This window comes from Peromyscus californicus, unplaced genomic scaffold (assembly GCF_007827085.1).
Source record: "Peromyscus californicus insignis strain IS unplaced genomic scaffold, ASM782708v3 Scaffold_11__1_contigs__length_118956290, whole genome shotgun sequence".
NCBI classification, from domain to species: domain Eukaryota; kingdom Metazoa; phylum Chordata; class Mammalia; order Rodentia; family Cricetidae; genus Peromyscus; species Peromyscus californicus.
The window spans coordinates 100,500,954-100,528,159 of NW_026294402.1; the positions used below are offsets into that span (position 1 = coordinate 100,500,954).

Genomic DNA, 27,206 nt, shown 5'->3' on the forward strand with positions numbered 1-27,206 from the left:
AAAGAATGAGGTGGACAATTATAACCTCTGCATTGAAGCTGGGGCTGCTTTGAGAGAAGCGAAGAGACTTGAGGGTCCAGGGAGGCTTCCCAAGGAGACACTGAGAAGCTGGGCCCAAAGCACCTTGTGGGGGCTGTGGAAGGAGCAAGGGAGCCCACGAGTGACCCCAGGAGAGGAGAGTGGTCGGTTCTGGAGAAGAGGATAGGGAGGCGGGGCCAAGAAGGAGCTGAGCTGAGAAACCTTGGAATTAAATAGGGGAAAATGCAAAAGGCTTTGAGCGTTTCTCCCTGTTGGTCCAGGGTTGATGGCCAAATGCTGTGGATATCTGTATGCTGTGAATGTGTTGCTCTCATTGGTTAATAAATAAAGTACTGATTGGCTAGTAGCCAGGCAGGAAGTATAGGTGGGACAAAGAGAGAGGAGGAGAATGCTGGGAAGTGGAAGGCTGAGTCAGGAGACACCAGCCTGCTGTCCAGGAAGCAGCATGTAATGGCACAAGGTAAAGCCATGGAACATGTGACGACCTATAGATGAACAGAAGTGGGCTGAGTTTAAGTGTAAGGGCTAGCCTGAGCTAATGGCCGAGCAGTTAAAATTAATATAAGCCTCTGTGTGTGTATTTGGGATCAAGCAGCTGCGGGTTGTGGGTGGGAGAGATTTGTCCCAACCACAGGGCCCAGGCAGGACACAAGAGAACTTTCAGTTACAACCAAATAACACTGTAAGTAAGCTGAAGGTGGACAACATGATAGCATGTGTACATATGCATATATTGAAATGACTGCCACAATATGTCAACTAACACATCTCACACTATGACTTAGAACTCTTCCATTTGGGTTTGGATTTTTTTCTTGGTGATGTGTACGTGTGTGTTCAGAACTGTGTATGCACACATGTGCACATGTGTGTGAGGGCAGAGGTCAACACCAGGTGCCTCTCCCAGTCACTCTTTACTTTATTTTGTGAAACAGGCTCTCTCAGGGAACCTGGAAATCACCAATTCAGCTGGATTGACTGGACAGCACCTCTTTACCCAGCTTTTCACATGGTTCTAGAGGATCAAACTCGGGTCCCCATGTTGTACAGCAAGCCCTTTACCAACTGAGCTACCATTCCAGTCCTGTATCAGTAGCAAAGACTGAAGATCTTCCCAATGGAAAAATGACAACATAGTTTCCTGAACCCCATAGAAAAAGAAACCATAGGTCCTTGGCTCAAGTATGAAAGAGTTTTGAGGCCTTAACAAGAGGGTAGAAAACCCAGCAGGACTCCTCTGTAGCCACACAAACCCCAGAGCCTGAAGGATGAAAACAGAGGAGTTGGGTGGACGTGAGGCCAGTAGTTGACTCTGGCGATCTCCACCACAGCTACCTTAGCCATGGCAGGCCTGGGTGAGACCAAAAGAAGCACACAAAAGAGTTCAGATCCATCCACTCATCTCAGCTAATGAACGCATTCCTGCTCATGGAATATAGGAGCTGAAGAGTGTCTCAGCAGTGTTTTGTGATGGGCAGCTAACTCTCTCCTTGTAATCAGGACAGCTCCCTAGAGAGAGGTAAACAGTAAGGAATTCTCTGCTCTGTGGGCGGGAGAGAACATACTAACAGCTCGGAGGTGGTTGAGCATGGTGCTTGGGTTGAGTCAAGTGAGGAATTTTCACACAGCTCAGGAGAAAATGTAACAGCTTTTGTTCCCAGTATTTGAAACCAGTGAGAAATAATGTTTACCTTTCTCCCCCAAAGCCCAGGTCTTCCAATGCTCCCCCTAGATCCTGCTGGCCCAGGAGCACCCTGAAAATAAAGAGAAAGAGAGATGCAGAAGACAACACTGTAGCAATTTCTGGAAGCCCAGTAGGAACATGGCACGTATTCACATCATCCCAACAGTCCCTGAAGGCCTCCTTAACAGAAAAGGCAGCGAGCCAGGGGAGAGAGGGTAACCTAAGCAGTGGACCATGGCTCCGCAACCACCGGGAATTCACTGGTCCGTGTGGGATCTTGAGGGGAGGGGAGGGGAGGACCTAAAAGCTTCCTTGACTCTATCAGCATTCTTTCCAAGTGAGGGGGAATTCCCTGCAACACATCTCTGCACATGCACATTCCACAAAACTACAGATACATCCATCATGGAGTACAGGGCATATTTCCAATTTCTCAGTCTAAAACTGGGCATGAACATTCTTTACCAATCTGCTAGAAAGATATAACTGAGCACGTTCAGGCATCCCTTGCCTTCTGAGCTCTCGCTGGCAGGAGTGAAGAACTCAATAGAATCAAGTGCTTCCTACAACCCCCCCCACTCCCACCCCCCACCCCCACGGCCATCCAAACTCTCATTCCTCACTGGGGAACCTCATTCAAATGTTGAATTCAAAAACTCGGCACAGATCTTTATACAGTCAAATGCCTGTGGTCAGTGGAGAGACAGGTGCACAGAGGAAATCTAAAAGTGCAAGCAGAATGATCCATTCAGAGTGGGCATGCTCACCATTTGGCTGCATTTTTAAGTCTTCCAAATGTGTCCTTGAGTGGAGGGAGTGAGTGAGCCTGTGCTTTCAGAGTAAAAAATCACCGAAGGAGAAAGAGGAATGAGCCAGCGAGGTATAAAGGATCCGAGCCGGGCTAAAAATGTATCTTCAGTAACTCAAAAAATGAAATAAACCTTCCATGGATGACGTAAACGCATGATGCACTAAGGCCTTTTGCGGTAAGTGGACAAAAGGTCAGGAGTCCCCAAGTCACTCACCTGAGGTCCCTGGTGCCCTTGACCTCCTTTTTCTCCTTTCCCGCCACGATTTCCACTGGACCCCTTTTTGTAATAATGACAACAATACAATGTGACGTCAGTGAAGCTCACTCTCTTAGTAGATGTTTTTGCAACACCCCTGTGGAGGCAGAGCAATGGTCTGCCTCTCCAAGAAGCTTTACTGATGAGTTAAGTCTTTTTTTAGAAGAATAACTGGGGACAAGCCCAGACACAGTGGCACAGATCTTATTAAGGGATTCCCTGCCTCAGCATAAGAGTCTCATCCTTCTTCTACAGGGAGAAATAAAAATAGTCAAAAGGGGAATAAATAAACCCATGGAGATACAAACAACCATCAAATGTATCTATGTGATGGTTGGCTGGTCCGAAGTGCTTTCTCAATGTGTAAATACAGGAACCAGTTGTTTCAAGTTGGCGCTAAAGATCACATGGCAGCAGTCTTCTGCCCCCTGAACAAAAGTTCCTCTCTCTGGCATGTTTTATGTGCAGGTCTCTCATAGTTCTCTCACATAACTAGGGAGAGTAGAAGTGAAATGGACCCTGCCTACCAGGAAATCACTGAGTGAGCCTCAAGTCACTAGCATCAAAGGATCCCAGAGCACCTAAATGACTGCCAACCCACACCCAGCCCTAGAAACATCTGGACAAATCTAGATTGATCCCATGATTTACTCAACCTGTACTAGACCTCAGAAATACTCAGGAGACTCTAAATTACTTTAGTTTTAACCTGGAACTTTCTAGAAGAAAAATGAGGTTCTTGAAAGGTCTTAAAAATAGGCATTACTACACAGACTCTCTCAGACAAGTCCAGGTTTAAAGTGAGATCAACATGGAGTGGGATCAATGGCGACTCAACACACAGGTGTGGCAAAGCCATCCTCGAGGGATGATGTGGCTTCTTCGAGGCAAGGAATAAGACAAGACAGATCCCCAGACTTCTGACACCAGTGTCACGAATGGCATTTGGGGGAGTGATGGCAACCCAGTGTATAATAATAATAATAATGAGCTGTGGGATATCTTTCTGCACACTGTGAATATGTGTTGCTCTGATTGGCTGATAAATAAGGCTGTTTGGCCAGTGGCAAGGCAGAATAAGGTTAGGGGGGACATTTGAACTGAAGAGACGAGAGAAGAAAGGAGAGTGAGAGGAGATGCTAGCCCACCACCCACGGAGCAACAAGATGCCCACAGACCAGTGACACCAGGGCCATGTGACAACATATAGATTAATAAAAATGGGTTGGGTTAAGTTGTAAGGGCAAGCTAGCGAGAAGTCTGAGCCAATCGGCTGTACAGTTTGCAAGTAATATAAGCCTCTGTGTGTTTACTTGGGTCTGAGCGACTGTGGGACTCAGACAGGGCAGGACACAGGAAAACTTCTGAATACAAACTGTTAATCACTCACTCCCTAGGCACAATGCAAGGTGAGCACAGAGCACACTTTCCCCCCTCAATGCTCATTAGTGAACTGCAAATGTTGGAGGAAGTTTGATGGAACAAAATAAAAAAATCAGGATCATCTCCCACCATGGGAGATGCACAAGGTGACGGTTGTGAATTGAATTTTACCAGTTGAATATATTTATTTTTAAGTGTGTGTGTGTGTGTGCATGTGCACGCATACGCACGTGCACACATGAGTGCAGGTGCTCAAGAAGGCCAGAAGAGGGCATCAGATCCCCTGGAGCTACAGTTAAAAGCTGTTGTGAGCCACTCCACCTAGGTGCTGGACATTAAACTCTAGTCTTCAGCAAGGTATTATGTGCTCTTAAGCCATCTTTCCAGCCCCTCTGTTGTGTGTTTTTATACTGAGCTACCTGCTTTCTTCCCACCAGAATGGCTCCATACCATTTGCCCACATTTATGAAATACCTAGCATACCTGTGGGCCTTGCAGTCCTTCTGGTCCCTGTGCACCTTGAGGCCCCGGGTTTCCTGCTTCCCCCTAATGACAAAGAGTTTCCAGTGTTAAGATTTTTCTCTGCATGGTTTTCAAGTAGATCATTTGGTTCATCTGTCCTTATACTGCCTAGGATCTTATTTTTCCAACTGTCAGGAATGAACTCAAGCATGTTTCTAATTTTCATAAAGATGAGGGTGGGAAGAACAATTGACTCAAACAAACTGTGATAGTCTGAATGAGAATGGTCCACATATGCTCACATATTTGAATGGTTCCCACATGATGGAACTGTTTGAGAAGGATTAGGAGGTGTGGCCTTGTTAGAAGAGGTGTGTCACTGGGGGAGGAGTGGGCTTTGAGGTTTCTAGGGCTCACACCAGGTCCCATCCTCTCTCTGCCTGCTGCCTTAGGAACAGGATGAAGCTCTTAGCTACTGCTCAAGCACCATGCTCCCTGCCACAATGTCATGGACTGATCTCCAGAAACTGTAAGCAAGTCTCCAATTAAATGATTTCTTTTATAAGCTGTCTTGGTTATGGTGTCTCTTCATAGCAATAGAACAGTAACTTAGACACAAGTTTTGTTTGAAAATGCCATGATGATATCAAATACTTTGCATGCTAATTAAAAACAAGTTTAAAAGAAGAAAAACATGGGAGGAATACCTGGAATATATAGCTAATAACAATAATTTGGATAAAAGATAAGCAGCAGCAAGAATTTCACTTTCTTGCATGCTGCTTCCCTATACATATGACAGCCAGTCAAGGTGTGATGTTTGGGATTGCGTGAATTCTGCTGGTTTGTTGGGAGGTGTTTTTTGAGGAAGGCTTTGCCTTAGTCAGGCCTGTCCCATTTCAGGAAATTGACTGGAGAGCTGCTTGTGCTTCCCACTCCTCCGTGGGGTTCATGGCCAGGGCTGGACATCCTTACAACATCCTGTCAAATGCTACTTACCCAGCACCATCTACATAGAAGAAATGTCCTCAATACCCTACCACAGAGGACAGGAAGTCAAAAAGAAAACTTACCGAGGGACCCCGGAGTCCCCTCCGGCCTTCCATTCCCTGAAATGCCAAAGGCAAGGCATCAGTCAGTGTGTCCAGACTGACAGAGGGTCTCCTGAAGCAAGCCAGTCTCTCCCATTCCCTGCTCATAGAGGGTTTCCTGGGGGCCCTGGCAGGGCAGGTTTTCACACTGGGTGTTTTAATCACACACTAACATTTAGAGGATTGATGGCAACCCAATGGAAAATGCTCTGCAGCTTTGCTATAGCCTAGGAGCCTCTGGTGATTATCGAGTGGGCTATTTGGAGGACCAGATCACCCTGAAGAAACTGTTTTCCCTCCCTGCAGACCCACGAAGCACTGTGTACACTGTGTGCTGAGTGTAGGGCAGAGTGAAATTTCTAGACACGGTGATGCATCATACGGGCCCCATGAAGTTTGGCCCTGGAGGATTCCTCAGGGAGGAAACGGCTGGTGGTGACTGCTCCTTTGTGTAATGTATATGCTACTGATTAGGTTTATTACAAAAGGCAAGGATGGTTCCTCAACTCTGTCTGTACCTCTCCAGGATGGAGTTCATGTCACCAGTGCAAGCTACAGGGACAGAAAACAGTCAAGAGGGGTGATGCCTCAGGCCCCAGATCCTAACTTACTTTCCCCAATCTATGGCAATATAATCTGCTGACATTATTCTCACTGAGAAAGCCATGGAACACTCTCAACCACCAATTCATATCGTATTGTGATAACAATTGTTTTAAACAATTGCATTTATTCGTTTATTATGTAGGAATTACTTCAGAACTGCTGTTTTCTCTCAGTTGCCCACCTCCTAAAGTTCCTTGGGATAAATCATCCAACCAACTAGCAGCCCTACCAGGTGTTAGACTTTTATAATACCCTCTGGGAGAAGTTACTCATAGTAACTCGTCAGCTGTTTGTCTCTGGCTATGACTAGTTGATGCTCTTGACACAGGAAAATAGAGAAGACAAAAAGTCAGCGAAGGTGGAGGCTCCTGTTGCCATGACTTCATGGTCTGTCTCCATGGAAAAGCCAGGACAGGGGCTAGAGAGGTGTCTTCTCAGTTGAGTGTATACTGTTCTCGCAGAGGACCCATACCAGGTGGTTCACAACTACCTGTGACTCCAACATCCTCTTCCAACCCCCTACGGGCATCTGGATGCCAGAGCACAGACATACACATGCACACACAAATGAAAAATAAAATAAAATAAAAAGGAAAGGAACAATAAGCTGGTTACAGTGGTGCATGCCTATAATCACATCATTTGAGAGGCCAATGCACAAAGATCTTGTGTTCAAGACCAGGCTGGTCTACACAGTAAGTTCAATGCCAGCCTGAGAAAAAGAGGTTGGCAGAGAAGAAAGGCTGGAGGAAACAATAATGCTTATTCTGTGTAATAGCTTTGCACAATTTCATCTTTACAGGCAGGACCTTAGGGACAGCACACTCTCTTGCTTTTAGTTCCACAACTTTGTGTCTAGGTGGCACAAAGCAATCGCACATTAAACTTCACACAGGGGTTAGGAGCACAGACTCTGAAGTGAGATGATCTGAGCTCAAATCCCAGCTCAGTCGCTTACTAGCTTACTTGTCACCTAGGGAAGTTACCCAAGCCTCCTTGATTTGCTCATGTATAATGTGGATATAAAGATAATAATCCACCTGGCAGTCATCTTATGGGGCTTCTCTAAATGAGTATCTAAAGTGATTAGATCAGGACCTGGTACAAAATGGATGATATATTAGAAATACAAATGTTATAAGGACTCTTTGCAAGTGGCCACCAAAAGGCCATGGGCCTGGAATGTGGCCTCCTGTGTGGTTGCCAGTGTGTTGAGCCATTGTTTTAGTAACAGCTGGTGTGATGATTAATTTCTGGAGGCTGAAATTCAGTCACACAGGGAACCCACGTCTGGATTTGAGCTGTGCTGTTTACAATCCATTATCCACTTAAGATGCTCTGAGGCTCGCGACAGAATTCTGGCCTACGTTGGAAACGTGGGGGAGAGGCTAGAAAACCCCAGATTGCTTGACTATGAACATAAATATGAATGCTGCCTTCTTTAATTCCAAAGATAGGAAGTTACACAGCAGGGAAATGGGTAAAAGATGGGGGCGGGGGTTGAGGTCCTTCTGTCCTTGTAGTGATTTAAAAGGCATTGACTAGTGTGTCCAAGGAGTAATCCCAACCCTGCTCCCCAACATCTCGGTTTTTAAAGGACATGATTTATGTGTCAGTTATAAACCTATTTCAAACTAAAACCCCTTTTCTCTTGAGCCAACAGATATATTTCTCTCTAAATGTGTAATGCTTAGCTCATCTTGCTGCTCTGTTGCTTCCCCCAATCACATCTTAATCCTCCCAAGTTGGGAAAGCACAGGCCCAGGGAAGGGTCCCAGAAGCATGGGAAGCCTAGCCCCTCTGACTTGGGATCTTTGTCACTCAGGATAAACAAGGGTAAGATGGGCTAGACTGCAGCCTCCCAGGGAAGAGAGCAGCAGATTGCTGCCTTCGAGGGATGAGAACAATCCACTCAGAAAAGAAAGCCAAATATTTTCATTCCCTCTGAACGAATTAAGGCCAAACCCAGGGCTCTCCACATTCTTCTCTGTTATCACATTCATGCCGAGTGTGCTAGAGGAGCTTTTTTTTTTTTTTTTTTTTTTTTTTTTTTTTGGTTTTTCGAGACAGGGTTTCTCTGTGTAGCTTTGCGCCTGTCCTGGAACTAACTTGGTAGCCCAAGCTGGCCTCGAACTCACAGAGATCCGCCTGGCTCTGCCTCCGAGTGCTGGGATTAAAGGCGTGCGCCACCACCGCCCGGCTTAGAGGAGCTTTTAATACAAATGTCATCTCTAGCCAGGTGTGGTGGGGCACACCTACAAGCCCGGCACACAGGAGGCAGGGGCAGGAGGATTTTTCTGCCAGTTTGAGGCCAGTCTGGTCTACATAGTGAGTGCTAGGCCAGCCTGGTCTATATACATAGTGACTTTCAGGCCAACCAGGGGTACATAGCAGGAGTCTTCTCCCTCCCCCCAGAAAAATAAATAAATATCATCTCTACAGCAATTCACAAAGGGTAATGTGGTTTCTTGGTTGGTTCTTAAAAATTGAAGGAAATCAAATGTTCTTTGGGCGGGGGAGAGGTAGGCTTGATATTACATGATGCTATAAGCTACCCTAGAGCCTCCAGACTGCCAATGAGTCGGCTCTAATAGCCAGTGTTTGGGGAGTTTATTCAGGAAGAAGCCATTTGTGTTCTCCTTCCCTGGTCAATGTGTAAAGAGCATGAGATTACATCTACCCAGTCCATAATATTCTGACCTAGCTCCCAGATGCTAAGCTAGGAGAGGAGACTGTGTGTGTTCAAGTCATTGGCTCTCTTCAAAGGCATTCGAAAACACATTGAAGGCAGCAAGGCAAAGGCAGATTGGAGCACAGTGTTTCTGAGCCAGGAGTGATTTTTGCCTCCTACGCCCACCTGCTATAGACATTGGCAGTATCTGAAAAGACATTTTTAGATGTCACAAATGGGTAAGCAGAAGAGCAGAGTTTGGGGTGTGGTTAAGCATCTTATGAGGTGCAGGACAGTCCTTCATAAGAAAGACTTCTCAGGTCCAAGAGGTCGGCAGTGTTAAGATTCAGAATGCCTGCAAACGTACCAGGCACGGGTGTGCTGCCTCAGTGGCTACAGGTGATCTCCAGGCCTCTGCGTCCATCACAAGGGATAAGGAGGGAAACAGGTGTCTGGGAGGTACTTACCCTGCTTCCTCTGGGGCTAGGGCTGCCTCGTGTCCCTTTCCACCCAGTTCTCCCCTAGAAATACAACAGTTCCCCACATCAGAAGTCAGAAGCAGGTTCTAAGTCCTGGGTATGTTATAAAGCCATCAACACAAAACATCAACTGCTCTCAAGACAGCAGAACAAGGGAGTCATGCTGGGGTCATTCTGCACAGTGACACTGTTGGTGAGATGGCCACACGAGGACAGGGCTAACAACCAGGATAGGGGTAGCAACGTGTCATAAGTAACCGGTAACAAATGAAATGTAATGCCACGTCCTTGAAAATTAATAATTCCCTCAAAAGTATGGCCCACTTCAGATATGCCTTGTTTTCTTTTAAGTATAGATGACTTGGAGGGTGTTTGTTCACACACCATGTTAAACTTATTTAGCTAAAAAATGGAATTAGTCAACTTATCTATGTAACATAGACCGAATTACTTGTGTTCCTCGATCTCCTTTGTCACCCTTCCGGCCTTTGATGGTGCCGTCTCGACCTGGGTTACCCTAGGAGATGATTTCAGAAATGTTTTAGAATCCAGAAACATCAGAGTGAGGAAGTTCATTCATTGGTTTGGACACAGAGCTTTGCTATGGAGCCCAGGCTGGTCTCGAACTCAAGGTGATCTTCTTGCCTCAGCTTCTGAGTTCTAGGACTGCAGGCGTGTACCCCACCCAACGTTTTCTCTTTCTTCCTTGTGTGGTGCCTGGGATTAAACCTAGGGCTATCACTGACAGAGATTTTTGAGATGGAGGTCTCACAAAGTTTCTCAGGGTACCTGAGACCCTCCTATTTCAGCAACCTGAATAATCAGAATTACAGGCCTGTACCACCTCCCTTTTTTTTTGGTAATGGTATAATATTTAAGTGTTAGGCTTCAGAAGTTCTCAACCTGTGAGTCTCGACCCCTTTGGCAAACCTTTATCTCTAAAAATATTTACATCACAATTCGTAACAGTAGCAAAATTACAGTTATGAAGTAGCAATGAAAATAAGTTTGTGTTTGGAGGGGTCACCACCACATGAGGAAGTGTATTAAAGGGCCACAGCATTTGGACCCTTTGGTTGAGAACTACTGGGCTAATGCAAGCTAAGAGATGAAGTGTAAGAAAAGTCTCCAACTCTTAAAAGTAACCTTTGCCCCAGTTTGAAGGCGACTTGGTGACTCACACAGTATTTCTAAGAGTGCCTGCTGGGCAGTGACTTCCTCTACAATGTGGCTTTGCTGAGGCACTGGTCATCCCCTCAGACATGAATGAAAGCCTCCTGTAATTGAATCTGAGAGAGAAAATCTCACAGGGATGCAGCTCAGTGGTGAGTGCTTGCCTAGCAGGCGCAGGGACCTGGGTTTGAGTCCCAATGCTGTTAAACCAACAAACAAGCATGAAATAAAGAAATTAAGCTCTGGGCCACAAGATTAGAAATCTGACGAACGAAGTGGAGAAAGTTTTCTCCATAGTACACTGTGAGAACTCACATGATGGCGCTTTAGATCCCCTTTCTGGGCCTTTCAAAAAGTCCATATCAGATTTGGACAGATTTCCCCCAAATAAGAAAGTTCTGAGTAACAAACTCCTACTGTCCCAGCTCCCTAGGCCAACATTTGCCTCTACTTCAGTGGGAGTCACTAAGAAGAATGAGAGTAGAATTGTGCTGGGATGAAATTCAGAGTTCATTAGGGTCTATAACTTACCGGATCCCCTGGGAGGCCCTTCTCTCCATCTTCTCCAGGGGCACCTCTGGAACCTGGGCTGCCCTGAAAATAGGTAGACAGACAGATAGACAGACAAATAAATAAATAAAATGAGCCTCCATGTTATCCTGTAGGTGGTTTTTATAATGGCTTTAATGCCAAGCAGTGGGTAGCCAATCAGATAAAGTATTTCATGTTTCCCTGCCCCACTCAGGTTCCCTTAGACTCCCCAAGTTCGAGTTTAAGCCACAGTCAGGCTAAGAAACAGGGAACCTTTTCATGGTCTAGCATAGAGCTGTCCAGTGGGACTTTCGGCAGTTGGGGAAAGCTCCGTGGCAGTGGGGAAAGCTCCGTGGCAGTGGGGAAAGTTCCATGGCAGTGAGGAAAGCTTCATGGAAGTGGGGAAAGTTCCGTGGCAGTGGGAAAAGTTCCGTGGCAGTGGGAAAAGTTCCATGGCAGTGAGGAAAGCTCCGTGGCAGTGGAGGAAAGCTCCATGGCAGTGAGAAAAGCTCCATGGCAGTGGGGAAAGTTCCGTGGCAGTGGAGGAAAGCTCCGTGACAGTGGAGGAAAGCTCCGTGGCAGTGGAGGAAAGCTCTATGGCCTTGGGGAGAGCTTCATGGCAGTGGGGAAAGTTCCATGGTGGCCACTAACCATCTTTGGCTCTGCAACACTTGGAATGTGTTTAGTGGAATGGAAGGGTGGAATTTTTCACTTCAATGAATTTAAGCAATCACACATGGACACTGGCTGTCCTAATTGGACACTCTAGACAGTTTAACACTTCTGACCTCCTCAGGGGTTTTCAGCTGTCACCTCAAACAACTTTACAGTGAAATTTTCCCAGGCTATGGTCCCTGGAGGCATTTTGACTGTTTCCCCCGTTTCCTGTTTTCCTGAATTGGAAGAGCATACTTCCATGAGCCAGGGTTACAGTGGGACAAGAGAGCTTTCTAGGGAGCAACACAAGAAAGGCCTCACTCTGCATAACCTGAGGGTGACTTCTTGTACCCACATGCCCACCCCAGGCTGGCCCCTGCATACCCTTAATATGTCATGTGTCTGCTCTTTGTGACTGCTTTACTTGAAGGCTTCATCCCATCTCACTTCGATTACTATGGACCCACCCCTCACCCTTCCTTATATCCATGTCAACTCCAACAGTCCCTGCACTACTTCCAAATAATATTTCTAAAACACAAATTTGGTTGCCTTCCCCTTAAACCCTTCCCAAGCCACATGCACACATGCATGTGTGTGCGTGTGCGCGCGCGCACACACACACACACACACACACACACACACACACACACACACACACACACGGCCTAATGGCTCATTGTAGCTCTCCTTGCCTTTTATTAAAATCCATCTTCCTCCACCTGAGCTCTGCTCCTTCCAGGAAGAGCAACTGCCAGTGGATCCCTGTTTCAGGTGCTTGCTTACCCTCTGTCTAGAATGTTCTTCTTCCACATCTGCACCTTGCTAACTGCAATTCATTTCTGGTTTCAAGAAGACTCCCTGGACACCCCCACCTCCAAGCTGACTGGGAGTCAGAACCCCAAGTGGCCCCAGACATTTCTGGGTACCATGGAATCCTTGAAGACGAGGATTACAGTGGTCCACTCCAATCTCTGACTCCTTGACAAATAATTCAGTGTCTGATATGTTACAGCTGTTCGAAAATATTTGATAAATAAATAAGTAGATCTGTTGGGATGAATTTATAATAAGCAAAATATTTCACTATGATTTATAACTCCAAGGCCCCCAAATCAACTTTTTCATTCCTTTTGTTTTTGATGTCAGGAAAGAGAACAAAGGTTAATAATGGCCAAACATACTCATTTACAGACTTCTGGAAAATGTAACCACAGAAAGATCTCACACAGTGAGTTTTTCTAGCTGGAAATTCTTGAATATTCCAAAGTAGTTATGGTGGTTTGAATGAGAAACTCAGTGCCTCAGAGACTCATATATGTGAGCTCTTGCCCCTATCCCTGTTGGTGGGGCTGTTGGGGAGGTTATCGAACCTTTAGGAAGTGGAGCCTTGCTGGAGGATGCATCACTGGAGCCTGGCCTTGAGAGTTTATAGTCCCGCCCTATTTCTTATTCACTCTCTTGTTCCTATATGTGGATAAAATTTGATCAGCCAGTTTCCTGCTCTGGCTGCCAGGCCACGTCTTCCCCACCATGAGGACTCTGGCCCTTTGGAACCATAAGCTAAAACAAAGCCTTTCTTAAGTTGCTTTTGGTCAAGGAATTTTGTCACAGCAACAGAGAAGGAACTAATACAGTAGTCCGCGTGTCCCAAACCAAAGAGTAGTGTCTGTTTGTTGGCCATAGGCTTTCTTTGCATGATTGGGATGGTTAATTTTATCAATTTGAGTTTAAGAAATACTCAGGACACTAATGAGACACACCCTTTGGGTATGTCTATGAGGGTTGTCCCCAATCCCAAAGCTGCACCATCCCATGGGCTGAGGTCCTTGATTGAATCAAAAGGAGACAGGAAGAAAGGGCTGAGTGTTAGCCATCCCCCTTCTCTGTTTCCTGGCCAGTACCATGGACCAAGACTCCTCAACCACCATGCATTCCCCATCAAAACAGACTGTGTTCCCTTGAACTATAAGTGGAAATAAATGCTCTCTCCCTTAAATTGCTTTCTGGGTATCCGGGAGGCATCAGGCATTTGACCAGAAGAAAGGTAACTAAACTGTGGTGAAGTCAGCTGTCAATCTTATCCCCAACTGCAAGCACAGCTAACAGGGCTGGATATGTCACCGGGGACTACTTGATTACCGGAAAGAGTTACCTGAGAGCCAAGGTCACCTTTTTCTCCCTTCACGCCACGAAGTCCATAAAATCCCTAAACAAACATAAAACAGAACCTCATTTAGAAAAATCAACCTCATAATGGCTTCACAATAACTCAAAAAGAGGAGACAGATGGCTTACGTCTTCTCCATCCAGTCCATCAAGCCCATGTTCTCCGTGTTCTCCCTGAAGGACAAGAGACAGCAGTCAGGTACGGCTGGTAACCGAAGCAATCAGGGGGCCTCTGACCTGCTTGTTCGGAGATCAAACTTGACTGGGAAGCAAATACAGTACCTGAGCTCCAGCAAATCCTTTGACTCCCTGCAAAAGATTAAACATCCATCACTGTGGGGTCAAAAGCAGAATGGGGATTCTAATTCTGCAGCAGGGAGGGGCCTCCCTTGAGAGCATTGTCTCACTTTATCTCTTGAATTGCTTCTGGCTACACACCCATATAAAGGTTATGGGTAGAACTAAGTGAATGTTCAAGGCTCACCTGCAGACAGAGGAACTAGTATGTGTAATGGGGAAAAGAGGTGATGAGACAGAGGACACCGGAAGACGTCACAGGGGCAAGAAGGTGTCACAGGGGAGCGAGCACAATGAGCTAGGAAACTTACCTTCTGGCCTCGAGTTCCCGGACACCCGATGAGCCCTCTATCTCCTTGAGGTCCAATTTCTCCTCGTCTTCCCTAAAATGAATCAAGACATGTCTCCAAAGTGATACTTTTGCAGGAAGCTGTCAGCAGTTTGCTTTTGGAGCACTGAGCTATAGCTTGTGGTATCCCAACTTTAGGCAAAGCGATTCCTCCTTTGCAGTCCCTGGACTCCCTCTCCCCCATCCCCACCTCCCAACCTGCCCCCTGTGTTCACACCCCTTCCCTGTCAGCCTTCAGCAATCTCGAGACTCCCTCCCCCACCAGAGTCCCCCTCTCCTTTACACGGCCCCTATGCTCACACAGTTTCCCTGTCAGCCTTAGGGTTCCCTCACAAGTCACAAATGGGTTGACTGTGAGCTCAGTCACTTTACTCCCCCATCAGAGAGGGAGGCCACTTTGCCTCCTAGCCACAGTACTAATTGCTCAGTGATCCCACGATATCATGCCCAGGGCCCTGATGCCACCCTGGGGAAGTCAGCCCTGCTGACACAGAAAAGCCATTCAGTGCCCAGGGCTAGAGCTGAGCAGAAACAGATGGGAAGAAGCATTACTGCCAGAACAGAGCACAAAGGCAGAAACACTTGTCCTGGGGGCTGGAGAGAGATCAGTTGGGAATGTACTTTCTGAGTGAGAGTAGAATCTGAGTTTGATCCCAGAATCCACATTTTAAAAATCCAAGACTGGTGGTATGTGTTTAATTCCAGCTCTGGGGTTGGGGTTGGGGGACAGGTGGAACCCTGCAGCTCTTGAGGGCTGGCCAGCCTTATCCAAGTCAGCGAACTCCAGGTCAATGAGAGACCCTGTCTTAAAAAAAAAAAAGTGGATCGCTCCTGAGAAACAACAGCTGAGGTTGACCTCTGGCTTCCATATGGACACACACACACACACGCACACACGCACGCACACACGCACGCACGCACACACACACGCACACACGCACACACGCACGCACGCACACACACACGCACGCACGCACGCACGCACGCACACAATAAAAGCTGTTCTTCACAATAAAGGTCTGTCCAAAGTCAGACTGTCCACAGAGGAAAAGCATTTCAGGTCAACACGTCTTGTCAAAACTGACTCTCCCAAGAAATATTTAGAAACAGCCAACAGCCAGAGTTAAATGCATGAGGAGAAAATCATCATGCCCTTCTTGAGTGTGGGGCCCTACTGTTTCTGGGACCATCGTGTGAGGAATTATGTAGAGTAAGTCATCTTCTAGGTATGCCTGTAAGGGACAGTCTTGATTAGGGTAATTGAAGAAAATAAATACATAAATGTGGGTTGTACCATTCCATGGGCTTGGGTCCTGGACTACATAAAAGGAAAAAGCAATCATCTAAAGAGGAAAAAGCTATCTGGAGGGAGGCTGTCTGGAGAGGGGGCCGTCTGGAGAGGGGGCCGTCTGGAGAGGGGGCCGTATGGAGAGGGGGCCGTATGGAGAGGGGGCCGTATGGAGAGGGGGCCGTATGGAGAGGGGGCCGTATGGAGAGGGGGCTATCTGGAGAGGGGGCCGTATGGAGAGGGGGCCGTATGGAGAGGGGGCCGTATGGAGAGGGGGCTGTCTGGAGAGGGGGCCGTATGGAGAGGGGGCCGTATGGAGAGGGGGCCGTATGGAGAGGGGGCCGTATGGAGAGGGGGCCGTATGGAGAGGGGGCTATCTGGAGAGGGGGCCGTATGGAGAGGGGGCCGTATGGAGAGGGGGCCGTATGGAGAGGGGGCTATCTGGAGAGGGGGCCGTATGGAGAGGGGGCCGTATGGAGAGGGGGCCGTATGGAGAGGGGGCTATCTGGAGAGGGGGCCGTATGGAGAGGGGGCCGTATGGAGAGGGGGCTATCTGGAGAGGGGGCCGTATGGAGAGGGGGCCGTATGGAGAGGGGGCTATCTGGAGAGGGGGCCATCTGGAGAGGGGGCCGTATGGAGAGGGGGCTATCTGGAAAGGGGAGCTATCTGGAGAGGGGCTATCTGGAGAGGGGGCCGGATGGAGAGGGGGCTGTCTGGAGAGGGGGCTGTCTGGAGAGGGGGGTATCTGGAAAGGGGAGCTATCTGGAGAGGGGGCTATCTGGAGAGGGGGCTATCTGGAGAGGGGGCCATCTGGAGAGGGGGCCATATGGAGAGGGAGCTATCTGGAGAGGGAGCTATCTGGAGAGGGGGCTGTCTGGAGAGGGGGCTGTCTGGAGAGGGGGGTATCTGGAGAGAGGGGTATCTGGAGAGGGGGCTATCTGGAGAGGGGGCTGTCTGGAGAGGGGGATGTCTGGAGAGGGGGCTGTCTGGAGAGGGGGCTGTCTGGAGAAGGGGGCTGTCTGGAGAAGAGGCATTTGGAGAGGAAGGGTCTGAGCAGGGCACCCAGCCCTCTCTACTTGCTGACCCTGGACACAATGCAACCAGATGTTTCGGGCTCCCGCCCCGCAGTTTACACACTGTGATGAACCACTCTGAACCACTCCCTTGCATCATCAGCCAACATAAACCCTTCCTCTCTTAAGATGCTTTTGTCTGGTGTCTTTTGAGAAGAACAAGAAAAACTGCTAGCACAGCTTCCCTGTGAGGGAGGGGACTTGCAAGCCTCCTTTCCCTGTCTCAATTCCTTTACTCTGAAGATCAGGCCCTACAGGCCCAAGGTGCTGCCCCTCCATGCTCACTGGTGGCTAAGAGAACCTTAGACCTCACAATTTCCCATGGCCTGAGTTTTCAGCCAGCTACGGGCCCTCAGCAAGGCAGAGGGGTGACTCACCACACACAAGAGCATGCTTACACAGGCTTGGTAGTGTTTGGGACCCCACTAAGGGTACAAAGTGAGCAACTTAGTACACTCCCTTAGTAGTCCTTTTAAAATAAGCAAAGTCAGCCTTGGGTCCTAGAAGAATTATCAAGAATTTAAAATATCCTGGTCAAGGTCTCACTCATAGGTCACTCCTTGGAAGTCTCATTCCAGAGTTGAAGCCTTTAAACATTATAAACATTATGAACTGAACACTCCCCATGCCTACAGAAGCCACCCAAGGGGTGCCAGTCCCTCCAACTTCTACTATATGGGTGATGGGCCAAGCGAGGGTGCTGGTTTCAGAGTCAAATATTGAGGCTTCCAAACCTCTGGGCAGCATTTAATCATGATGTCATGCTCTGGGGTAGTCTTGCCCACTTCCTCTACATGAAAGAACCATGCTCCTGCTCTAGCCTAGAGCCACAAATGGAGCACTGTGCCTAAAAGGAGCTCCCTAGCACATAAGCTGCTACAACCTGCTTAGAGACACTGAGAATTCCAGACCCCCAACACTGATTTAAAAACAAAACAACAACACCGAAGCAGTCCCTGGCACAGGAGCCACTGATGTCCATAGCTTGGAGTTAGTGAAGGAAAAAGAAGAGCAGTGCTTTCCTCCACAGCACTATTTTTAAAAGAAAGTAACACACACAAGCGTCCTCTACCCCATAAATGTTTTCACAACGAAGAAAATCAGTGAGTGGATTATAAGGGAAGAAGTCCTAACTTACAGGGTCTCCATCCTCTCCTCTGTATCCTCTGCTGCCTTTCAGGCCTGAAGAACCCTAGGAGGCAAAGAGAGAGGCATCCCCCATCAGTTCAACTCATGAAGTCATTAGGCATTCCTACCCAGGCCCTGCCTTGACTGTTGGGTGGACCTTGTGCCAATAAAGCCATGAGTTGGGGAGAATCCATCACTTGCAGCTGATTTTTGCCTTGGACTCATCTCCGAAGCCCCTTTGCAGAAGGACATCCTCCTAGTGATGCAGGAGACTGATCCTGGGAACCCTCTCATGGATGAGGGGACACTCCCATATCTGAGGGTTTTATAGGAAGCTGTGACTACCATTTTTAATATGTATTTTTATTATCTTAACTATATGTATGTGCTGGCTGGATTTATGTCAAGTTGACAACAAGCTAGAGTCTTCGGAGAGGAGAGAGTCTCAATTGAGAAAATGCCTCCATAAGACTGGGTTGTAGGCAAGCCTAGAGGGCATTTTCTTAACTAACGATTGATAAGGAAGGGAACTGATAGCCCACTGGGCTGGTGCCACCCTGGGCTGGGGGTCCTGGGTTTTATAAGAAAGCAGGCTGAGCAAGCCATGAGAAGCAAGCTAGTAAGCAGCATTCTTCCACGGCCTCTGCATCAGCTCCTGCCTCTAGGTTCCTGCCCTGTTTGAGTTCCTGCCCTGACTTCCTTCAGTGATGAATAGTGATGTGGAAGCATAAGCCAAACAAGTCCTTTCCTCGCCAAGTTGCTTTTCATCATGCTGTTTCATCACAGCAATAGTAACTGTAAGACTCTGTGTGTGTGTGTGTGTGTGTGTGTGTGTGTGTGTGTGTGTGTGTGTGTGTGTGTGTACATGAGTGCAGGTGCATGTGAAGTCCAGAGGAGGGTGCACGATCCCTTGGAGATAGTTGTTAGCATAATAACAGAGAGTTATTAGCATCTTGATATGGGTGCTGGGAAATGAACTCAGATACTCCGGCAAGCCCTGAGCCATCTCTCCAGCTCCATCATTGACAAATCAAAAACACTTACAAGGGGCCTATTCGACTTTCTTCTGCTTTTCCAAGAGCAATATTTAAACAAAGTCACTTTTCTCTGAGCCATAGTTTAGCTGCTTCTGCTTTGTGACTTAACTTGTAACTAAGATCTCACTGAGGGTTGCTTTCTCCACCATCTAACACAGATCTTTGCTGGGCCCCTGGAGCACAATGCTATTGACATGCAAGGAGAGAGTTCAATAAATGGGATATCACAATTCAGCAAAAACGTTCTGTGTAAGTTATTCTTCAACAGTGAGAGACAAAGCAGAAACCATCAGCAAGTATTATAATCGATCTGTTGAAGAGGAGACTCAGTGGGTGAACATGTTTGCTGCCCAGCCTGATGCCCTCTGTTTGATCCCCAGAACTCACAGAGTGCAAGGAGAAAGCTGACTCCTGTAAGTTGTCCTCTGACCTCCACAGGTGCACCATGGCACAGACATGCCCACCCCTAAATAATTAACTTAAGTCCTTTTGAAATACTCAGGGAAGAAAATAAAACGGTTAAGATGAAAACAAATACATTTATCACAAAAATTCCTTTTACTATGATACCTAAAGTCATCTGAAAATGCATATAAAATTAATACAATATAAATGCACAGTTTAATTGTTACAAAGTGAGCTTTGTGCAATAATTATATGACATCTGTGCAGTTATCACCTAGGGCCCAGAACCGGAACATTGCCAGTCCCAGACATTGGGTCACCCCATCACATGCACCCAGAACCCACTACCCAGCCCACCTCAGGAGTGCACTATTAACACTTAGGATAATACTTCCTGGACTTTAAAGATACCTCACTGCTTGCATTCACAGACAGTACAGCTTCATTTTAATAAACAGAATCCTACCTATATAGTCTCCTGCTTTGTCTTGTCTGCTTTCTCTGGTCATTACTATGTGGGCAAAAATTCATTCATGTTTTTAATGAATGTAGTTCATTTGTTTGCATTGATGCAGTCTGTCATTGAAAATGCCATGATGTATTTCCCATTCTATTGTTGTATAAGTGATCTTCTGTAATTTGTTCTTTTATTCTGCAGCTCGATCTCATTTATTGTTGAAAAACAACAACTCTCTCCATTATTTTAACACCTTTCAGACCATCTAAAGTGGATTTAGAAAGTGTAAATTGAAAACCCGAAAGCAACCTCCCTAGGGATACAGAAGAGAAGGGGAGCTGTCCTCGGTGACAGTGTCAGAAGTGAGCCCTTCTGAACCTGCTCCTGTGCCGTGGAAGTTACACAAGATGCCCAAGGCAATTACATTCTATGGAGCAAAGGTTGCAAATTCAACTATTCAATTTCAGCCTCACTCACGACCAAGCAAGGCATGTAAGAGAAAACAGGATCACAATCAAATGGCACCTTTGAGGCTTGGAGTCCCCGGGTTCCATGAGGTCCTGGAATCCCCGGACATTTACAAAATGTGCAGCAGCAAGTCCTCTCTGCGATGTTTCCCTAGAGAGAGAGGGAAAAAATAGCAAGGGGAGGTGAGCGGCAACCATCAGGGATTTTCTTACAGAAGAACCCTATTGAGACACATCATAAACCGTCTGCAAGCCCAGGCTCTGCCTTGGGTGGGAAGGCAAGCAATAAAAGAGCTTTAGGACTTGAACTGCAGAGAGGGCACCAGGCCAACAAATTGTGTGGGCAGTCTCCCCTCTCAAAAGGAAACAACCTCAATGAATAGAAAGGGCACCAAGCGCATACATGGCCACAAGCCAAGCTGACTTGAGACATATTGATTCCTAGTTGACAATCTCTCGGAATGTCTATTGTATAAATTTTTGGGAGCTTTTTAATAATGTTAGGGGCTGGTTGATCTTTCGATTCCCTTTACATTCATTCAGCAATATGACAATAAATGGAAGGACAGAAAAAAATATGTTTTGAATGCAAATCGAAACCTCTGTGCTGCAGGAAGCTCAGGCGTCAAAGGCAAGCAGATCACTCCGAGTTGAGGCCAGCCTGATCTACATAGAACATTCCAGGTCAGTCAGGGATGCACACAGTGGGATTCTGTCTCAGATAGATGATAGATAGATAGATAGATAGATAGATAGATAGATAGATAGATAGATAAAAGTCTTTAATGCTATATTACCTTATACATGGCAGGATGGCTACTACCCAAGAAAGGAAGGAGTGAGGGAATGGGGCAAGGGAACAGAAAGGAAAAGGGGAAGAATGAAGGAAGGAAGGGAGGTGTGGTAGTTTGAATGTAATTGGCCCCCATAAGCTCATAGGGAGTGACACTATTAGGAGATGTGGCTTTGTTGGAACAGGTGTGACCTTGTTAGAGGAAGTGTGTCACTGTGTCAGTGGACTTGGAGGTTTCTTTATGCTCAGGGTACTACCCAGTGAGTCAGTCGACTTTCTGTTGCCTGTCTGTGAAGATGGAAGGACTCAGCTCCAGCTATGCTCCCCATCATGCTCCACTCCATGCTGATAATGGACTGAACCTCTGAAACGGTAGGTGAGATCCCTCAATTAAATGTTTTCCTCATAACAGTTGCCATGGTCATGGTGTCTCTTCATAGCAATAAAAAACCTTGACTAATATAAGAGGAAACTAAACACATCAAGTGTCCAGGAAGATGTGGAGAAAACAGAAGTTGAATGGCATGGGAAACAGTAGATGTGTTCCTCAAAGCACTAAAAACAGAATTATCATATTCCATAATCCCATTTATGGGTGCATACGCAAAAGAACTGGATATAGGATCTTGAAGAGATGTTTGCTCATGTGTGTTTATCGCAGTGTTATTCATGATAAGTATTACATGTTAAGCACAGTATTATTCATGCTAAGAGGTAGAAGTGACCTTAAATGTCAGTTCAGAGATGACTGGATAAAGGTAATACAGCAAAGAAAGGAATACTGTCACATGCTACAATGTGGATGAGCCTTGAGGACATTACACTAAGCCAGTCACAAACAGACACTGCATGATGCCAATGTCATGAATCTTAAGTACAAAATCTTTTAGGTACAGGAAGTCGAATTAGGGGTGTCAGGTTCTTCAAGGGAAGGAACACAGAGGTCATAGTGCCAGCTAAAGGTTTACAGAGTTTCACTCTCATAAAATGAAAACTTTCTAGAGGTCTACTGGACAGCAATGTGCACATTAGCTAGTGTGGTGGTCAACCTTGATTGTCAACTTGATAAGATTTATCATCACCATGGAAACAAACCTCCGGCATGTCTGAGGGATTTTCTAGATTAGGTTAATTGAGGTGGGACACTGTGGAATAATCCTTCTGTACACTGTGTAAATTATGCTGTGATTGGTTTAATAAAGAAGCTGACGGACCAATAGCTGAACAAGATAAGGTTAGGTGGGAAAACCAGACATTGGGAAGAAGGGCGGAGTTAGAGGAGTGGCCAGGAAGTGCAAGATGAAAGAGAGGTAATGCCACAAGACAGAATGTAGATTAATATAAATGGGTTAATATAAGTTGTAAGAGTTAGTTAGTAATAAGCCTGAGCTATCTGCCAAGCATTTGTAATTAATATTGAGTCTCAATGTTGGTTATTTGGGAACTGGTAGATGGGAAAAAAAAGTCTGGCTACAGTGGGAAGACCCACACTGAACATAGGCTTTTGCACACCATTCCACAGGCTGGATAAAAAGGAGGAAATGAATTAGAGCAGCATCCACCCTCTGCTTCCTGGCTATAGATGTGGTGTGACCAGCTGCCTCAAGCTCCTGCTGCCTGATTTCTCCACCACGATGGGCTGTATCCTCCAACTGCAAGCCCAAGCAAACCCTTCCAGCCTTAAGGCACTTTTGTCAGACAAGTAACTAATACAACCATACACTACATACTTCAGATTGTTGCAGTGATAAATATTACATTTTAACCATAATAACAAAACTCAAATGTTTTTAAAAAAAACAACAATTTAGTTTTACTAATAACCAAAGACATGTCAGTTACAATGCTGAACAACACTGGGGAAACTATGATTGATGCTATGGTCTTCTGCATGTTTCAACATCCTAAATGCCATGTCTTTAACTTAGTGACATAAACAGCAGCAGTCTTTGGAAACACCAGCATTCCAATTTGGTTCTTGTGGCACTTGAGATAATTGACAACTCACCAGATACTGTGAAAGCTTCTTGCCCAGGTCTGTCATTCCAATGGTCAGGTGAGTTCTGTAATCAAATCCTTTTCCAAATTCAAAGCTGGAAAACTCATCCTGAGTTAATGCACTAAGGGACACCACCAACAGAGCATCAAGTCCTAGTTAATAAAAAATAGCACAGGTGAAACCGAAGGGTTCATCCAACAAAAGAAATTCCACTCTGCAAATGTCATTCAGAGAACCAGAAAACAGAAAAGGTAAACATCAGAGGAAGCAGGATCCTCAACATACACACACATACAACAGCAGACTCAGCTGCATTTCTGAAAACACATTAGACACTGGTCTCTGGCTTTAGCATGAAATTCCCCCAAGGAAAAGCATCTCAGAGAAACTATTGACACATCAGCTGAAAATGTTGTGGAATATTAGTTTAAGGTGTGTTATGTTCATTTATGCTGTGGAATATGTGTTTAATGATGCGAAGTTTGTGTTGAATTCTTTTATGTTGTATTTGTTTAACTCTGTAAAGCTGTGTTACTTTTCCTGGTTAAAGGCCTGATAGGTCTAATAAAGAGCTGAACAGTCAATAGCGAGGCAGGAGAGAGGAGTAGGTGGGGCTGGTGGGCAGAGAATAAATAAGAGGAGAAATCTGAAGTGAGAGCAAGGAGCAAGAAAAGGAGGAGGAGAGGAGGATGCCAGGGGCCAGCCACACAGCCAGACAGCCACACAACCACACAGCCAACCACAGAGTAAGAAGGAAAGAAAGACATATAGAATAAAGAAAGGTAAAAAGCCCAGAGGCAAAATGTAGTTAAAGAGAAACAGGATAATTTAAGTTAAGAAAAGCTGGGTAGAAACAAGCCAAGCTAAGGCCAGGCATTCATAAGTAAGAATAAGTCTCCCTGTAGAGTAAAGAATCCAGCTATAGGAAACACCAACAGAAAGCAGTGCTCAACAGCTCACACCCATTCTGATGCAACTCTTGGGCATTCAAATGTGATTTCTAAGAAATGCATTGTTTATCTTTGGAGTGGGGTTTTGAATCTTCTGGAATATATTTTTTTGTTTTTGTTTTGTTTTGTTTTTGAGACAGGGTTTCTCTGTGTAGTTTTGGTGCCTGTCCTGGATCTCACTCTATAGACCAGGCTAGCCTCAAACTCACAGAGATCTGCCTGGCTCTGCCTCCCGAGTGCTGGAATTAAAGGCATGCACCACCACCACCCGGCTTTGGAATACATATTAACAACAGTTATCCTGCAGGAACCCAGAGTCTGGGTGAGTCCTATCTCAGATGAATGTATTATTTCATTCACTCATTCACTGATTCATTAATTCATCCACTAGCTGGTTGACTCATCCATCTTGTCATTAAGCAAGCGTTTATTTCTTAGGAGCTTGTTGTGTATCAATTGTTGTACCAGGATGACAAGATGAGTGGGTCAGGCACATTCCTTCCTGTGTCATAGTTCATGGTCTGATGGACAAGATGGACAGAGTCTCATGGGAGAGACCATCGGGCAGCAATGAAAGCCTTGCTTGAGGTAATGCTCCTGACAGTCTCAAGGGACTGTGGGGAGGACAGTCTCGGGGGAATACGGAAGATTCTTAGAGAAAGTAGTGACTTAGCTGACTCTGAAGAGGAACAGAAGTTGGTTAAAGGATAGAACCAGAGGTGGAAGAACAGAGGACTGAGAATGGCGGGGGGGGGGGGGGGGTTGTTGTTCAGAGGTCTAATGAAGACCGGAAGGAACAAGAGTGTCAACACCTTGAAGAAGGAAGTTCTGTGTGTCAGAACACCAAGCATGAGGAGTGAGCTCAGGCTGGAGCCAGGGCAGAGGCAGGATTCTGCAGTCTCAGCTGTCATAGCAGGGAAGTTGATACACAACCCAAGGACCATGAGAAAGAGCTGAAGGAGTCGAAGCAAGGAAGATGGCACTGTCCAGCAAGGAAGCAGGAAACTTTGTGACTCCACGAAGGTCGTCTGTGAAAATTGAATTTCAAAAGCCAGTCTGGGGCTCCTTCATGGCAGTCTTAGAAGATGTGACCTATTTGACAGTTAATGGACTTTTTTCTTTCTGAAGATTCCTCTCGTCTTCTCCATCTCATCTCAGGCTCAGTCCAAAACTAGCGGATACAGATGTAGGGTGAGGAGTGCCTGTGCTAAGCCACACTGCTACCTTTCACATGGATAGCCAGAAACAGTGAAAGATGTCTTAAGTTAGACACCCTGGAAGCAGAATCAGAGAGGGGGAAGTGTGTGTGTGTGTGTGTGTGTGTGTGTGTGTGTGTGTGTGTGTGTGTGTTACTGAGAAAGAAAATCAGCTAAGAGAAAGGGAAGCTGTGAGCAGGGTTTTATCTCAGCAAAGACTCAGCTTGACCTGAGTCAGGAGAGACTCTGAAGTGTTAATTGTGCCAGAGTTGACCTACCTGAGGCAAGAGCACTGGACTTGTGCATGCCTATATCATTGAGAGCCACATTCACTGGGAAGGGACTTGGCCTAACCCCACCTGCAATGGCTACTCTTCGTTGTCAGCCTGACTAGATTAATAAACACCAGTATGTCCACGAGAATTGTTCTAGTTGGGGAGAAGACCTACCCTGAATACAAGCCATTCTACCCCATGGATTGGAGTCCTGGAGAAAAATAGAAAGCCAGCTGATCTCCAGAATCCTTTCTTTGCTTCCTACTCTGTTGAGATACGAGCAAGCATCTGCCACCATGAAGCTGCCTCCACCATGCCTTCCCCATCATGATGGACTGTATACCCCCCCAAACACGAGCCAAAATAAATTTCTCCTTACTTAACTACTTCATATCAGCAAACTACCCTCAGTCCACGCCTCAGGGGTTAGCCAAGGGTGTATCTGTAGAAGGTCGCAGGTGTAAGTGCTTGGCTATAGCATCGAATCATTAAGGGAAGGAAAGCGGGGACTAATCAAAGGACTCTGCACACGTCACCAACAACATCTTCTGCAAATGGCTACACAGATCGCAAGACCTAGAACACATGTGGCAGAAACCTGTTCACACGCCCCGTCTCCACTGTTGGCATTTCCAACTCAATACCTGCTTCTCTGAGCCTGTCTGACTGCTGCTCCAGCATGGTGAGGCTCTCGCCCTGGAGGCCATCTGAGAAGATAAGCATCACCTACAGAAAGAGAGAAGAAAATAGAATGATGGCAAAACCAGAGATACACCTGGGAAAGGAGGAACCGACATGGGGTGTGGAATGGGAAGCAGACTGTAGTGAGAATACCTGGCCCCTGGATGCAGATTTCTCCTCAAACACGTCCCACAGTGACTGCAAGAACTGTGCATTCAGAGAAGTTGGCCCATGGACAGTGACTTGCAGCAAGCTGTCAAACACGGCTTTCTGGTAGATTTGGAACTTGGCTGGGAACTCCCGGTCGCTGTTCACCTTAAAGGCCAGGCTCACCTGTGCCTCTGCACCTGCTCCACAGCTCACCCCTCTGATAGAGGTGATGTCCTCTAAGATGTTTTGGAGATATGATTCTAAGCGGGGATGGCCCTGGAACAAAGGCTGGCCCTGATGGTGGGTGGAAATGTCGAACCCGATCACTACATCCACAAAGCAATCTGGTGACAAAGAAACAAGGCCAGGTTAATCAGCAAACAGTCATGAGGATGGAAGGGGTGATCAGAGAAAAGATTCTGTCGTGCTCCAGAGCTGGAGTCCAGGGGGCGTCTAGTACCCAGAGTGTGTTCAAAAAACGAAGGGATTGGCTACTCTACCAATAAAGAACATAGGTCCTACCTCTGTCCCCTTTCATATGCAACAAGTTCCAGTAGTTACTTGAGGTTCAAATCATAGTTTAGGCTCATTGCTAGCAACTTTATATGTGTGGGTGAATTTCCCTGCTTTTAATGATGACATATTCTGA

At 46.4% G+C, this 27,206-nt stretch overlaps 1 protein-coding gene across 1 annotated transcript in view; it reads right to left on the bottom strand.

Annotated features, from left to right (window-relative positions):
• Positions 1 to 27,206, bottom strand: part of Col6a5 (collagen type VI alpha 5 chain) — a 100,610-nt gene that overhangs the window by 50,858 nt on the left and 22,546 nt on the right. The window contains exons 8-23 of the mRNA XM_052730626.1: positions 26,561 to 26,901; positions 26,371 to 26,452; positions 23,315 to 23,457; positions 20,572 to 20,664; positions 18,158 to 18,211; positions 14,621 to 14,692; positions 14,295 to 14,321; positions 14,142 to 14,186; positions 13,999 to 14,052; positions 11,187 to 11,249; positions 9,934 to 9,999; positions 9,471 to 9,524; positions 5,709 to 5,744; positions 4,657 to 4,719; positions 2,749 to 2,811; positions 1,731 to 1,793 (exon numbers count right to left, since the gene is read on the bottom strand). Coding sequence (XP_052586586.1) covers positions 1,731 to 1,793; positions 2,749 to 2,811; positions 4,657 to 4,719; positions 5,709 to 5,744; positions 9,471 to 9,524; positions 9,934 to 9,999; positions 11,187 to 11,249; positions 13,999 to 14,052; positions 14,142 to 14,186; positions 14,295 to 14,321; positions 14,621 to 14,692; positions 18,158 to 18,211; positions 20,572 to 20,664; positions 23,315 to 23,457; positions 26,371 to 26,452; positions 26,561 to 26,901 — 1,319 coding nt within the window. The remainder of the gene's footprint in view (positions 1 to 1,730; positions 1,794 to 2,748; positions 2,812 to 4,656; positions 4,720 to 5,708; positions 5,745 to 9,470; positions 9,525 to 9,933; positions 10,000 to 11,186; positions 11,250 to 13,998; positions 14,053 to 14,141; positions 14,187 to 14,294; positions 14,322 to 14,620; positions 14,693 to 18,157; positions 18,212 to 20,571; positions 20,665 to 23,314; positions 23,458 to 26,370; positions 26,453 to 26,560; positions 26,902 to 27,206) is intronic.